This window comes from Azolla caroliniana, unplaced genomic scaffold (assembly GCF_043228905.1).
Source record: "Azolla caroliniana isolate FFs.n. ecotype wild unplaced genomic scaffold, voAzoCaro1.0.p SCAF_5, whole genome shotgun sequence".
Taxonomy (NCBI): domain Eukaryota; kingdom Viridiplantae; phylum Streptophyta; class Polypodiopsida; order Salviniales; family Salviniaceae; genus Azolla; species Azolla caroliniana.
Window position 1 is genome coordinate 18,073,625 of NW_028230440.1, and position 15,468 is coordinate 18,089,092.

The 15,468-nt window shown below is 41.7% G+C and overlaps 3 protein-coding genes across 4 annotated transcripts; 2 read left to right on the forward strand and 1 right to left on the reverse strand.

The window, feature by feature from the left end:
- The first annotated feature begins 1,908 nt into the window (after window positions 1-1,908).
- Window positions 1,909-2,813, forward strand: LOC147864318 (uncharacterized). Its single transcript, XM_087319743.1, has one exon. It carries the CDS (start codon window positions 1,944-1,946, stop codon window positions 2,811-2,813), a length of 870 nt encoding a protein of 289 aa, XP_087175869.1. The 5' UTR covers window positions 1,909-1,943.
- Window positions 2,814-6,474: 3,661 nt separating this feature from the next.
- LOC147864319 (dolichyl-diphosphooligosaccharide--protein glycosyltransferase subunit STT3A-like) lies at window positions 6,475-7,388 on the forward strand. The gene is made up of 5 exons (XM_087319744.1): window positions 6,475-6,624; window positions 6,742-6,837; window positions 6,922-6,981; window positions 7,081-7,194; window positions 7,284-7,388. The coding sequence occupies exons 1-5, from the start codon at window positions 6,622-6,624 to the stop codon at window positions 7,386-7,388; spliced, it is 378 nt and encodes a 125-aa protein (XP_087175870.1). The 5' UTR covers window positions 6,475-6,621.
- Window positions 7,389-9,915: 2,527 nt separating this feature from the next.
- LOC147864320 (uncharacterized) lies at window positions 9,916-15,242 on the reverse strand. 2 transcript variants are annotated; one of them, XM_087320565.1, is made up of 4 exons: window positions 15,055-15,242; window positions 14,861-14,926; window positions 10,361-10,479; window positions 9,916-10,261 (listed from the first exon to the last, which is right to left on the reverse strand). In XM_087320565.1, exons 1-4 carry the CDS (start codon window positions 15,157-15,159, stop codon window positions 10,219-10,221), a joined length of 333 nt encoding a protein of 110 aa, XP_087176691.1. In that variant the 5' UTR covers window positions 15,160-15,242; the 3' UTR covers window positions 9,916-10,218. The 2 variants fall into 2 exon arrangements, with proteins under 2 accessions (XP_087176691.1, XP_087176690.1); XM_087320564.1 differs by having other exon boundaries at window positions 10,354-10,479.
- Between the last annotated feature and the right edge of the window lie 226 nt (window positions 15,243-15,468).

Sequence of the window (15,468 nt, forward strand, 5' to 3'; positions counted from 1 at the left end):
TTTGAGCATAACTACCAGTATGGATATGGAGATTGAACAATTGGATGTCAAGACAACATTCTTGCATGAGGAGCTAAAAGAAGAGATCTATATGTAGCAACTTGAAGGCTTTGTAGAGAAAGGAAAAGAGAACCTGGTGTGTTGACTGAACAAAAGCTTGTATGGTCTGAAGCAAGCTCCATGCCAATGGTACAAGAAATTTGAATCCTTCATGATGGAAGATGGGTTCCATAAAACACAAGCCGATCACTGTGTGTTTGTAAAAAGGTATGATGAAGGTGACATCCATCCGAACTATTTTGAGCATAACTGCCAGTATGGATCTGGAGATTGAACAGTTGGATGTCAAGACAACATTCTTGCATGGGGAGCTAGATGAAGAGATCTATATGCAGCAACCCGAAGGCTTTGTAGAGAAAGGAAAAGACAACCCGGTGTGTCGATTGAACAAAAGGTTGCATGGTTTGAAGCAAGCTCCATGCCAATGGTAGAAGAAGTTTGAATCCTTCATGTTGGAACATGGGTTCCATAAAACACAAGCCAATCGTTGTGTATTTGTAAAAAGGTATGATGAAGGTGACTTCTTGATTCTCCTATTATATGTAGATGACATGTTAATAGTCAGATATGACGCAAAGAGGATTGTGAGCTTGAAGAAAGCATTAGGCAAATCGTTTGCCATGAAAGACCTTGGACCGGCTAAACAGATCTTAGGGGTGCACATAGTTCAAGACAAAACTAAGAAGGTGCTATGGCTGTCACAAGAGAAATATGTGACAAAGATCTTAGAAAGATTTAACATGTTAGGGTCAAAGACAGTCAGTTATGTGTTGTTGACAAACCACAAGCTGAATGTCAAGCAATGCACCAAAGGGGAGAAGGAAAAGGCTGAGATGAGGAAAGTACCATATGCCTCGACCATCAGCAGTTTAATGTATGCTATGGTTTGTATGAGGCCAGACATAGCATTTGTTGTGGGAGTAGTAAGCTGATATATGAGTAATCCAGGAAGAGAACACTGGGCAGCAGTGAAATGGATACTTAGGTACTTGAAAGGCACTTGACGGGTATGCCTTAGGTATGGTTCCGGAAAACCTATGCTCGAAGGCTTTACTGATTCGGACATGTCAGGGGATGTAGAGTCAAGCAGATCCACTTCATGGTTATGTGATGACCTATGTAGGGGGAGCAGTGTTATGGCAGTCAAGACTGTAGAAGATTGTGGCTCTGTCCACCACAAAGGCAGAATATATGGCTGCGGTGGAGGCAAGAAAGGAGATGATATGGATGAAGAACTTTCTCAGTGAACTGGGAATGACGCAAGAAAGATTCTTGCTACATTGTGATAATCAGAGTGCCATACATTTACTCAAAAATGCAGCGCATCACTCTTGACCAAACACATACAAAGAAGGTATCACTGGTTGCGAGAGAAAGCGGATGAAGGAGAGTTTACCCTTGTGAAGATCCATATTGACGACAATGGATCCGACATGCTCACCAAGAACCTGCCTATGGACAGAATCAGAGTCTGTCCACAGTGTCTTAATTGATGTGGGCTTGAATTCAAGAAAGCAATACATCATATTGTGGTGGTCACATGGACCACACCTAGATTAGGCCCCTACCAAGCCCCATGCACCACACATAGACCACACCCAAATTAGGCCCCTACCAAGCCTCATGCACCACACCCAAACTAGGCCCCCACCAAGCCCCATAATTAGTAGAGCTAATTGGAGCGGGAGAACACCCTCCACGCTAAGAGAGAGTCTATAAAATGTAACTTGAGACATAAGGAAAAGAAGGCTATTCTTGAGAGCATTTCACATCTTGAGCATTTCACATCTTGGTGGAGAAGACGGGCCAAGCCACCCCAACTCACGACCCCAACAACGCCCACCACGATGCAACACGACAACAACGACGGCAACGCAAACTCGATGAATCCGGAATTCCTACAACACAATCAAGGACACCAGCCCACATCGCCAATCGACCAACTGGTTCAAGCTCTGTCCAACATCATTTTACAAGTTAACCATACTAACCAAGCCATGTTGTCCTTTCTTTCAGCACGATCCGAGCCACAACAAAATCTCCCGGACTCTCGAGTTCGCCCAAAACCGTTCTCCGGCCTACCATCGGAGGACGTCCTCTCTTGGCTGGATCATTTCGAAATGGTGGCCAGTTACGACCAGTGGCCACACCCTCGGAAGGCAATGGAGATGAAGACACTCCTCGAGAATATCGCGGCAACATGGCTTGTACAACAACCCGAAGAGACACGCAACGACTGGGATCTGTTACGGGCAGCCATGATTCGGAATTTTGCTCATCAAGACTCCCGCCAGACGGCCCTACAACAACTTGAGTCAATTACCCAACAACCACGCGAACCCATCACCCAGTTCGCGGTTCGTTTTGTGCAGATCCTACGCCGGGCTGACACCAACATGTCGGAGGACATGAAGTTGTTTTTTTTCTGGCCGCGTATACGACATGACCTCCGCCGTCGTGTACGCGATCAAGGCCCGACGACACTACACGAAGCCATCCTCAACGCATCGAAGCTGCAGACGCGCATGACATGCACACACCAGGTAATCTCAGTCATGATCATACAAACACTATACCAGCCGTCACTCCCATGGACATCGACATCCAGATCGCGCAATTACGTGCCAAGCGTGCATTGCCCGAACGAGACAGCCAGGGACGCCCCAAATGTTTCTACTGCAACAACTATGGCCACATTCGGCGTCACTGCCGAAAGTGGCAGAATCACCAACAGAAGCAGAACGTCCAATTAGCTGACGCTGCCTCCCTCTCTGAGCTCCCAGAAAACTAATGCGCGGGGTGCCGCAGGGAGAGCCGCCCCCGCACGTCCACGTCTCCACGTCCTCAACTTCTCCCGTTTCTCCCACGATCGAGCCGCCCCCGCACGTCCATGCCTCCACTTCATCAACTTCGCCCGTTTGTACCACAATCGCCCGCCTCCAGCACACGACCCAAGAAGTTCTCCTCGACTCCGGCAGCAGCATCTCTTCCATCAGAGCAGATTTAGTCACCCAATTACAACTTCCCACGAGCCACGCACCGCCCATTAAAATCCTCTTCGGCGACCAACAACGGGTGTACCACTCACATACGCAAGTCAGGTGCATGCTCACCATTAGTTCCGCCCAGATCCACCATCGTTTCTACGTCCTCCCGCGCCAGTTGTTCCCAATCACCTTGGGATGTGATTGGTTCCTCCATAGTCGAGCCTGTCTCGATTTCTCCGCACAACAGCTCATCCTCCCAAATCACATTCCGATCGCGCTCTTCACTACTCCGCGGGATACCACCCACATCAGCTACACACAGTACCTGATATCACCGGCGGAGCGCATCAACGACATCAGACGGCTCCTCGCCACCTTTCCCTCGTTGTCTACACCACCTGTAAAACCTCCCTCGGTCCGTTTTCCAATTCACCACACGATTCCTACAGGCAACGCCCGCCCCATCAATGCAGCTCCCCGACGTCGCTCGCCTCTCGACCACGAGCGCATCGACAACGCCGTCAAAACTATGCTCCAACAAGGGATTATCACACCTTCCAAGAGCGAGTGGATCTCGGAGCCACACATGGTAAAGAAAGGGGATGGTTCTTACCGCTTTTGTGTCGACTTCCGACAACTGAACCATGTCACCACCCATGACCGATACCCTCTCCCTCGTATCGATGACCTCCTCGACCAGCTTGGCAAATCAAAGTACTTCACCTCCCTCGATCTAGCCTCGGGATATTGGCAGATCCCGATGAATCCTCACGATGCCCACAAAACTGCATTCCGCACTAGGAAAGGCATTTTTCAATTCACACGGATGCCCTTTGGCCTATCTGATGCGGGGAGCACATTCCAGCGAATGGCTAATGCCATCTTCGATGATCTCATCACCCGCCGTGTCGTCATCGTCTATCTAGACGATATTCTGGTACATACAAGCACTTGGGCAGAACACCTTCAAGTCCTTCGGGAGGTCCTAACTTGTGTTCAACGCTATCGATTGCAGCTGCAATGGAAGAAGTGTCGATGGGGTTGTACGTGCCTCCGCTTCCTTGGGTACGTCATCTCCTCCGACGGAATACAAATGGACCCGGAGAAGACAGAAGCAGTCCAAAAATTCCCACGCCCCACAACAGTCAAGCAGCTTCAACGCTTCCTCGGCCTCCTCACGTTCTCTCTTCGTTTCATCCCACGGCTAGCCGACCTGTCAGCCCCACTACGCGCGCTCCTACAAAAAGACGCACCCTTCCTGTGGACCGAAGCCTGCGAGTCCAGCTTCCTGCAGCTCAAGAGAACACTCCAAGCCTCTGACCTCCTGGCCCACCCTGATTTCACGAAGCCTTTCCATCTGCAGACGGATGCCTCCAATGTCTGCCTTGGTGCGGTCCTGCTCCAATCCGACGACAACGACCAACTCCGCCCGATTGCCTACATCAGTCGGTCACTTACCAAAGCCGAACAAAATTACTCGACAACTGAAAAAGAGTTCCTCGCCATCGTCTGGGCATTCCATCGTTTCCACCCATACCTTCACGGATCAAATACATCAGTCGAAACCGACCATCAGCCATTGCTCTCCCTCATAAAGAAGGCTCATCCACCCGGCCGCTTACTTCGTTGGGTTTTGGCGCTACAGGATTACACATTCACTCTGCGCTATCGCCATGGTCCACAAAACATCGTCGCCGATGGATTATCCCGCATATCCTTTCAGGCGAACCAGATCACCTCCAACACAATCAATTTCCCCATATCCTCGTCCCAAATGGCCAACATGCAACAACACGACAAACAAATCCAAGATATCTGCCACTGCCTACGAGCTGAACTGACATCATCCCTCACCAAGCAATTCATGATCCAGGATAATGTCCTACTTTTTTGTCAAGTAGGCAAAGAACCCCGAGTCTACGTGCCTGAGCAACTACGCCAGTCTTACCTTCGTTTCTTCCACGATCACCCGTTGTCCGGCCACTTGGGTTTTCATAAGGTGCTCGACAAAATTCGTCGCAAATTCTATTGGCCTGGGCTACGCCACGAGGTCGCCTCCTACATCAAAGCATGCAACTTATGTCAGGCCATCAAATCACCTCAAGTGGCTCAAGGCCTCTTACATCCGATACAAGTTCAAGCTCCATTTGAAATCGTCGGATGGGACATTATGGGCCCCTTTCCCGAGTCACAAGGAGGGAACAAATTCATCCTCGTCATCACCGAGTACTTGACGCGTTGGGCTGAGACGGCCGCTATCCCAGATGCAAAGGCTATGACCATCGCCTCCAAACTATTGGAGAAAATCATCTTCCCCCACGGTTGCCCACTCCAAATCTTGTCCGATCGAGGACCCCAGTTCAACAGTGAGCTCCTACGCCTCGTTTCAACACAACTAGGAATCCAACAGTTATTCACGTCACCCTACCATCCGCAAACGAATGGGTTGACGGAGCGCCTCAATCGAACCTTAAAACAACAAATCTCAGCCTACATCGATCCGCTGCACTCAACCTGGGACCGAATCTTGCCCTTCGTTACGCATGCCTACAACACAACTGTGCAAGCCTCTACCCGCATTAGCCCATTTCGGGCCCTTTACGGAAGGGACCCGCGCTTACCCCCAGAAGTGGCAGTCCCGCAACCAACCACACGACTCCACGCTGACGCAGTGTCTTGGTGGTCCCACCTACGACAACTCCAGCCCCTCCTCCGCAAAGCCATCACGAGCAACCTGCACCAGGCACAACTACGCCAAAAACGACAACACGATATAGGCCGTGTCGACCATCAATACCACGTCGGTGACAAAGTCCTCGTCTACTTCCCCATCCGTCGTCGCGGTCTCAGCGAATCGCTCATGCACCGATGGATCGGTCCCTTCGAAGTTCAAAAGCAGATACGCAACACTACATACCTGCTCCGTCGCGCCTCCAACAACCGCTCTACCTTTGCTCACCAGTCTCGCATGAAGCCCTTCCATCAACTACCACCGCCCCCGCCCACACTCATGCCTACGCCCACGCCCGTGTCATCCCCCCGTCTGGAACCGTTGTCCACGCCTCGTCGCGCTTCGACTGCACAGTAACTTTTTTTTTTTACAAGGGGGAATTGTGGTGGTCACATGAACCACACCTAGATTAGGCCCCTACCAAGCCCCATGCACCACACATAGACCACACCCAAATTAGGCCCCTACCAAGCCTCATGCACCACACCCAAACTAGGCCCCCACCAAGCCCCATAATTAGTAGAGCTAATTGGAGCGGGAGAACACCATCCACGCTAAGAGAGAGTCTATAAAATGTAACTTGAGACATAAGGAAAAGAAGGCTATTCTTGAGAGCATTTCACATCTTGAGCATTTCACAATATGATTAATTGGAATTACTTTTTGTCTCCTCGTCAAAACTTTAATTTTTCATGAGACTCATGATCGTTAATTGCTAATGAATTTTGTAACCACAAACTATAACTTGATATACTGAATTGAAGTCTGAAGCATCAACTTGCATCTATTTCACAGGAAGTCAAAGGTACTGGGGCAGGACTTGCTGCGGCAGCATTGATTGCCATGGTGGGTTTTCCTATGCTTAACACTAGGCACACTGTTTTTGTAAATAAAGCATCTTAAGTGGCCAGGTTCAAATCCAAGTATAATTCCTATAGTTTTCTTATAATCTGATTCTTCCAGGTTCCTTCATACATGTCACGGTCAGTAGCAGGTTCTTATGATAATGAAGCAGTAGCAATCTTTGCTTTAATTATTATATTTTACCTTTATATCAAGGTGGCTATGAAGTTTCTCTCTGCATTTGATATTTGATCCATCTATTTAAAGGCAAAACTCACCATTTCGTTTCGTTTTAAACAGACACTCAATACAGGTTCCCTTTTCTATGCCACTTTAAATGCTCTTGCTTACTTCTATATGGTAAGAAACCAGATACTAATTTATCTGCTAATTCTTTATTTTTATAGCAATGCTTTCTTTTGAGTTCTTCTAAAATAATTCAGCTCCTTCTATTGCTAGGTCTGCTCTTGGGGAGGCTATACATTCATAATCAATCTTATTCCAATGCATGCTCTATTATGCATTGCCACTGGAAGATACTCAGCAAACTTGTACATTGCCTATGCCCCCTTGGTAATGCATGCTGCGTTCTTTGAGTGTTTGAACATATTATTTTGATTGCACAGAGTTTCACCTGAATTCAGGGATATTTGTTTTTGTAGGTTATTCTAGGAACTCTTCCGGCAGCACTTCTTCCTGTTGTGGGCTTCAATGCCGTGATGACTTCTGAGCACTTCACTTTGCTTCCTTTCTGGTTGGGTCTTTGATTCTCAAGATCATTATTTTTCCGTGTTAAATCTATAACTATTCAATTTCTGTGAAGTACTTACTTAAAATGAAAGTGAAATAAGGAAAGATGCACACACTGCTAAAGATGGTACTGAATAAGCTTTATTATGAATTTGGAAAGATTAGAGTTTTATATCACCAGATTATGTGGTTCTTGAATAATAGGGGCACAAAATCTCAATATGAATGCAAGTTGAAAGTGAAATATTGATATAAAATAAAGGCATCGAAAGGTCCCTAAGTATTATAATAGCTAAGGTTAGAAGAAACTTCAGGAGCAGACCATTTTTTTACATACACAACTATATTGGGGGCCAAGCATGAAACATGAGCCATATTTTTTACTTTTGAAAATCTGAAAATTTTCTTGTAAAATAAATTCGAAATTGTACCAACTATCTATAAAAATCTCAATTTGCTAAGATGATCTTCCATAATCCATCAACTAGGGAACTCAAAACACTTTGTTTCTTTTTCTCAATTTCTGCAATTATCTTAGGCGAGTTTTAGCAAAACTGTTGTGGACTCATTGTTGAATGGAAAAGGTGAAAAATAATTATATGATACCCAAGGGAGCAGAGTCCATGTCTTATTGACCCAGCATGAGATGATATTTTCTACCCCAACTGAGAGGACTAAATGTTTGGTAATTGCTTTTCAGAATATAGGTCTTGTGCCTTTGAGGTTTAAAGTTGGTAGGATGTTCCCATACCATATGGTTCATTCGTGGTCATAGTATGAAAAACACAAACCTAAGTATGGTGCACCTCCTGGCCAACTCTAGCATCTTATCTTTCTTTGCAGCCTCCAGTCCCCTTCGATTCTCCACCTCGTCCCGCCTTCTCTAGTTTTAGAATTCTCTTCTTTCGAGTTTCTCCACCTCAGCTAATTAACACACTGATGTCAGCAATCTTTCCTGTGCATTTGATCATATGCTAGGATCTGATATAAATGTGTTCAGAGTAAAAGAAGACAAAGGAAAACATGATTTGAGAAGGCTTGTAGGTTAAACTGATCAATGTTTGAAGCGCTTCATTATGTTTTGCACATACAACATTTTGCCCTAGGCGTATTTATACTTATACACAGTATGGGCTATTTACAAATATAACAGTTATTATTATTATTATTATTATTATTATTAGTTGATCAACTGACTAATCGACTCCTATGTCGATTTTCTAGTATGCCCGACTAACTGACTCCCATGTCGGTTATACAGTCGGCCCGACTATCTGGTCTTGTCTTCAACTTGGATCCTCTATCCAATACTATCGACTCGTTGGTCGATCCAATCGACAATCCTATGTTCGGCTTGTCGATCCGACTACCAACTTTTTCCTCGACTTCAACTGTCGATTTCTCCCATAGGAGTGACATTATCCTAACAAACTCCCCCTTCACTCCTATGGGTAGAGTTAGACATTCCTCTCTCTTTTTTAATTTCCTAGGATAGAAAAAAAGGAACTTAACAATAAATAAAGATAATAAAAGAGGGACTTGGGGACTTGACGCTACTAAATTTTTATAATAAATGTATAAGTATTTCTTTTATTTTTAATAAATAAATACGCGTCTATACACAGTTTCATTATGCACAACAGAATATATGGTTGACCATGGTTCATAAAAATAGATTCTCTTTTTCTAACATTAGTTAACAAGACACAAGAAAACGCCCATAATTAAACTCTTCCTACAACAAACCGACCCTAAATCTCTATTCCAAACATTTAATAACAAAACTCTTCCAACAGTCATCCTAAATGGCAAACATTTACAAACACTCTAATCTCTTCAAACACAAACCAAACCACTATTGTTGAATATATGGACAATGTATTGCCAAGCTCTTTTCTGGTCATAATGGAGTGTTTATGATTACACCCTTTGACTTTCCTTGCCATCTATAAAACCTGATTATAATTTACTTATTTTATACACCATGCCTAAGATAGATTTAGCATTCCTATAAATATGAGCTAATTTCCGACACCTAAATTTTGCAGTTCTACCTTTCACTTCCTGAATTTCTATTTTTGTACCTTTCCTCACTCCCTTAGCTTCTAGTTTCTCCTTTGTGTGTCTACAAACCGAGTAGAAAATACATTACAATATCCTCCTTACAAACGTATTCCACACAGGACCTACCCTCCTTACAATAACATAATGAAGGCTTGTGATAGTTGAAGCATTGAAAACATCAGCATTATTAACAGTAAGGAGAGGGAGAGAGCTATGTAGACCCACATATTGATGGAGAAAATTGATGAAATTTTTCAAGCCAAAGATGCTTAGGTTAAATCCTTCACATCAAGGAACCTATTCAAGATAATACAAAATGAGGAACCAAATAGCTGCTGCAAAATTTCTAACACAATGCAGGCATTATTAAGAGATAAAAACCGAGGTTATCAATTGATTGTCCAAAAAACAAGCCATGATGAACTTCTGCACCCTTCTCACTGCTTAAAGATGAAAAGGGAGTCTATGAGAGATTATAAATTGAAACAAACCACAAACAACTTGCCAAGATGGCTCCTGTATTGCTTTCTCCTTTATCAAATGCCTACTCAAGCCAACAAAGGAGGATTTCATCATACGAATGAGGTATTATTTGACATGATCAAATATATAGTGTAGCTTGGTTTATAGATAAAAATTTACAAATATAAACCTCCAATAAATTATCCTAACTCTAGACAACCACAAGGTATACATATCCCATTAAGTCCTCTACCAGTAGCAGTCCACATTCTTCATATTCTATTCAGTGCATTTATAACGTAAGACAGCTTTTGTATGCCCTCATGTTTTAATGAAATGCCATACCTGATGAATATTCGGGTACCTGTGCGAAAATAAATGGGATTCATATTGTTTAAAAGCTTTGGAGAAAGCAAAGAATATCCTTATTGACTGTAAAAATCATGTGTATCTAACCTCATACACTGGACCTGTTATCCTACTGGGTTTCTCCACCATTGTTCCAGTTGCAAAGTTGTGAAGACGAGGATATGGAATCTTATAGTGCCATGCATATTCATATCTTACTTCTCCTTCTGTTATCTGCTACACATTTTAAATCAGAACATGAAACAGATGCAAATAGGTCTTCAGATATATGAGACTACTGATGAAAACAAGAACTATAGCTAGAGGTTTTAAATCATCCCCTCCTATGCACATAAAGAAAGGCATATTATTAAAGTTTTTTAACAGGCAAAAATGAGCTATAAGACCAAAAGAGAGATTACATCTCAGAATGTTCCTCATTTTTAAAAGGAACATGAATTCAGGGCCGTCCCTAGCTGATGTCCCCAAAATTAATATCAACTTACTATAACCTCTTTTACAGAAGCCTTGAACCTTAACCTTAAATACAGGGTTGCAAGAGAATCCAATGCATATGTGGCCCCATTCATAGAGGTCATATCTCTTGTACTTGAACCTGCATAAAGCACTCTAGTTTCATGAGTCTATCACATCGATCTTGATTGGTAATCTCATTTGCTTCTCTTGAGCTTATTATCTTAATATTTCTCTTCATTATGATATTCCTGATCCTCAATCCTCCATGGATTTAAGAACTTCAAGCCCTAAACAATCTCATTAAGGGATGGCCTTTTTCTGGAGATAACAGTTCCATCATGTAAAACAGGTCAGTCTATAAATGAAGCTGGCCTATGCTTGCGAGGTGTAAAACATAATTAAGTACAAATATTTATGAGGTGTAATCAAAGAGACGAAATGAGACTAAAGAGAAAAAAAAAGTCAGAGAGGAGAAAATGGGTTTTGATGAGTTTAAAGGAGGTTGGTTGGAAAGAGGAACTTATTTATAGAAAGATGAAAAGGGAGTCTATGAGAGAATTGAAAGGGGTTAGAGCTAAAAACCAAGTTAGCAAGAAAAAAGTCAAAAAGTGAATGCGGATGTCATCAGAAAAAATAATTGGATTTCAGGGAGAAGAAGAAAGATATATTAACATCTTTTAAGAGGGCAAAATGGCCTATAAGACCAAACAAGAGATTACATCTTACGTGTTGTCTCGTCTTTGAGAACAACAAATCAAAATAAATAAATAATACTCCATAAATATAAAAGTGTATAAGATAAAAAGAGACGAGGGAATATGGTTTTTGGCACATGTGAGATTCTCAAGTTAGATATATTGTAGCTTTTGTCTTCGAAAGATCTCTAGCATAGGTCAATCCAGAATGGAAATGTCTCCGAAGCGAGGGAAGCACCTGCGATGCTGGGAGATAATGGCTTTTATCTATCGACGACAAGGGTGTTGAGGTCGTGGTCCATGGGGCCAGGGGCTACGTGCACGGCAAATTGCTATTGCCCGATCAATTGTAACCCCTTTGTTATGTCCTAGTCGGGAGCCCATTTGTGTATCCCATGATTGACTTGTAGCATTAGTAGGAGTGATGGGGCTAAAGAAAGTTGTGATTGTTCTTTGTGGATGAGCTTGTGTGGCTGTATTCTTCAACGACTTTTCCCGATGGCTCTTGAGCTCTAGCAAGAAAAGTCCTAGGCACCGTTGGTCCTCATATTCCATTAGCTTGCATAGTGGGCCAAAGCCTTGTTTAAAGAGGCAATGGTATCTCCCTTTGATTTCATAAAAGACACTACAATGACAAACATACTGTTCTTCGGATTCCACTCCTTGATGACACAATTGCCACACCTAAGGTGAGGTCAGTTGTGTGGTAGGTTGCCACTCACTAAACATATGTTTTAGAAAGATAGAACATTAAAGAAAGGAAAACAATTGTTTAGGAGAGCAAAAAAGCAGGTTTAAGCAGAAAATGACAATTATAAAGAGAAAACTTGTCTGAAAGAGAGATAGAGTTATTCCTTACATTGCCTATTAATTCAAGCTTGGGATGTTAGCAGCAAAATGCAGAGAGCAAATAAACCAAAATCCTCTGTTCTAGAAGGAACACTTGCAAATTGTATTCCAATTCATGGGCTGATCCAATCCACAAACATTCTACATCTCTTAGATATGAATTTATTCCATACATTCTATTCTCCGCATTAGTTGTACACATAGTTCCTATATAGCTGTACCTCACTCATATCCTAAGCTATATAGGGAAGCGACCTTGTTTAGATACAATCTAATGACTTCTATAAGATCTATATAGATGTAACTTTAGTTTCATTGGTGAACTTTGGCCTTTTGAAAGATTAATATAACATGTTATTTCATTTCTCTAATATGTTTATCTTGTATAATCTGTCTCTGGAAGATTTTTCCTCTCACTATAACTTATTTTACTATATAATAGTTCTCTCTTTTTAACCCTTTCAATTTATCTTCTCTCTCTCTCTCTCTCTCTCTAAATCCTTTTCCTCTTTAAAACTGTTTTTCTCATTAGACCCCTTTGCAAGTAAAACATTTTTACTCCCTCTAAGTATATTTTGGTATGCAAACACTTCTTTTCCTCTGAATAAGAGTATACTATCTAACTCTTTTCCTCTCTCAAAACCTTCCCTTCCTCTTTCTGAACCCCCTTTTTCTCTCTCTAACCCCCTTGTTATATTCTAACCTCTTTACCATCTACATTCCCAAACCCACTATCAATTTAACATTGTATAATGTATCAGTAATAGTAGCCCTAGATAGAAGGATGTAGCTCACTTATTACATGATCCAACTCAGTCTCAGGCACATAAAGTAAGTATGCATACTGCAGTCTCCTCAGAATAGCATGCCTTTATTTACAGCCCATGTTTCAAGGAGCTAAAACCCTTCAAGTATTGTATCCGAAATTTTCCTGTTTTCAGCTTGCCTTCCTCAGTTATAATTATAAGTTTATCCATCAGTTAAATCAATACAAGAAACAAAACACCTCTTATTTCAGCTTTCCCTACCATGATCACTTATATACGAAGCAGCACAAAAGTGCAACTAACAGGAAATACATGATTTCACTGGTCTTGTCATATCATGTTCCACCTAAACAAACATGCTTTATATGATAAGAAAAAGTCTGAAACTCAGCAGCCTTTTGAACTCTTTCAGTTTGTCCTCAATGACAGAAGAAATCAATAACTGTGAGTTACTGAGAATAGCTAACAAATAATGCTTCATATCTAATATGTGAGCGAGCACTGGAGTGCACTAATAAGTATGACAGATGCTCATTTCTTTGCCTCTGCGCACAGGATTGTGATGGACCCCCATTGTTTTTACCATGATTAAAATGGGGGAACTACTCCTGAGAGAGCAAATCGCCTTTATCAACTCCTGAGAGAGAAATTACATGGTCAATTCACTCTTTTGCTCTCTCTTTCAGGTAGATCAAGGGCATTCAATTCCTGAGAAAAAAAACAGGGGTACTGCATAATTTTTCCTAAGCCACTGACTGCCATGTAGGCCATAAATCTCAAAATAATGATTGCTATTTTACCCGAGGAAACCTTTTCAAGCATTATCATGTCTGGAGATACTTTATTGTGTGAACAGAAACATTGCTATCATTCCTCTATGATGGAATGTTTGTATTTTCACAAAAGAAATCACTTACATATTTGTAATTGATTTCCTTTGCCTTCAACCAGCTTTCTTGATGGAGAAGAATTACAGGCCTAAAACCCATTCTTTTAATGCAATTAAGATAATGATTATAGAAATTTCACCGTGAATAAGGATTAATGAGCATTTCTCTGCTGTAATTAACTATATTCTTAACATGATTCAAACAATATTTCCATTTTTTCCCTGGATTAAGATACTGATGAGAATTTTTATAAGTATCAAAATCATAGTTGTTAAAAAACGCGTATTCTACGTTTACAATACATTTTAAAATACTTTGAAGTATTCTATATGTATTCTATGGTTTAGAACTGCCATTTTTCAAATTTTCACATATTCTACGTATTCTAAAATTTTGACATATTCTACATATTTAACAAGTATTTAATATTTCAAAATAATTTTAAAAATTTTAAAATAAATTTGTTTTCAAAAAAAACTGTAAATTTTATGAAGTATTTAACGTATTTTATCTATAAAATACATACTCAAAGTTTTTTTTTTTTTAAAAGTTAGAATACTTAGGATATGTATTCTATGTGTATCGTATGCTAAGTATTCTACACCAATTACCAAAAGAGTATTACAGTCCATTTACCATTAACAAGCAATGATCATGATGATGAAAACAAATAAATTCATTTCCACATTTCTATTTGGCACTGATTAGGATAAAGATTGCCTATTTTTATCATGATTAAGATTATAATTTATAACTTCATTTCACAAAACCTTCAGTGGCATTATTATATCTATAGCAACACTTTGATTAGCAAGTGAGACAGAAAAAAATTCCATTTTCCCACCTATTATTGTTTCTTAATCCACAAGAATGAGAGGAATAAAAACACTCATATCTCTTTACAAAATACCAAGCCTGTTTTACAAAAGTAACTAACCGCTTTCTCGACAGCATTTTGATCAGAAAGGAATTGATTTCTTCGGAAAACAGATCGGCTCTCATCCTGAAGAGAAAGGACGGAGAGACGGAAAAAGCAAGGGTCAGACAATGGTGCAGGAACAGAAACAGAAGAGAAGAAAAAGAAAAGAGAAAGAAGAAGGAAGGAAGGAAGGAAGGAAAGAAGATACTCACAAGGATGTATTTCTTCTCATCGGGAGGGCCAGGCCATGTTCGCGCAGAGCGCAAGAGCTTCCTGTACAGAGAAAGCGCTTTAGATCGAGAGATGGTGGTGGCCATGGGAGATGGGAATCCTCGAAGCGCAGAAACTCTCTTCTAACGAAGTGGGCGATGGCTCCTGTTCCTGTTCCTTCCTTTGCAGCTTGTATGTATGTGTGTGTGTATGTATGTATGTATGTATGTATGTATGTATGTATGGCTCGTGTCTATTCTACATCAAATCATAAAGAGGGCTGACGAGGGAATCACGGCCACAGACGGTGTAGTTTGCTTAGAGGAAGGCATGTGCGATCTGCACCGTCAGATTTCGATAAGGAAGAACGTGCGAAAAAAAAAGTTGTCAGAGGTCGCCCAACTCTGAGTCGATGG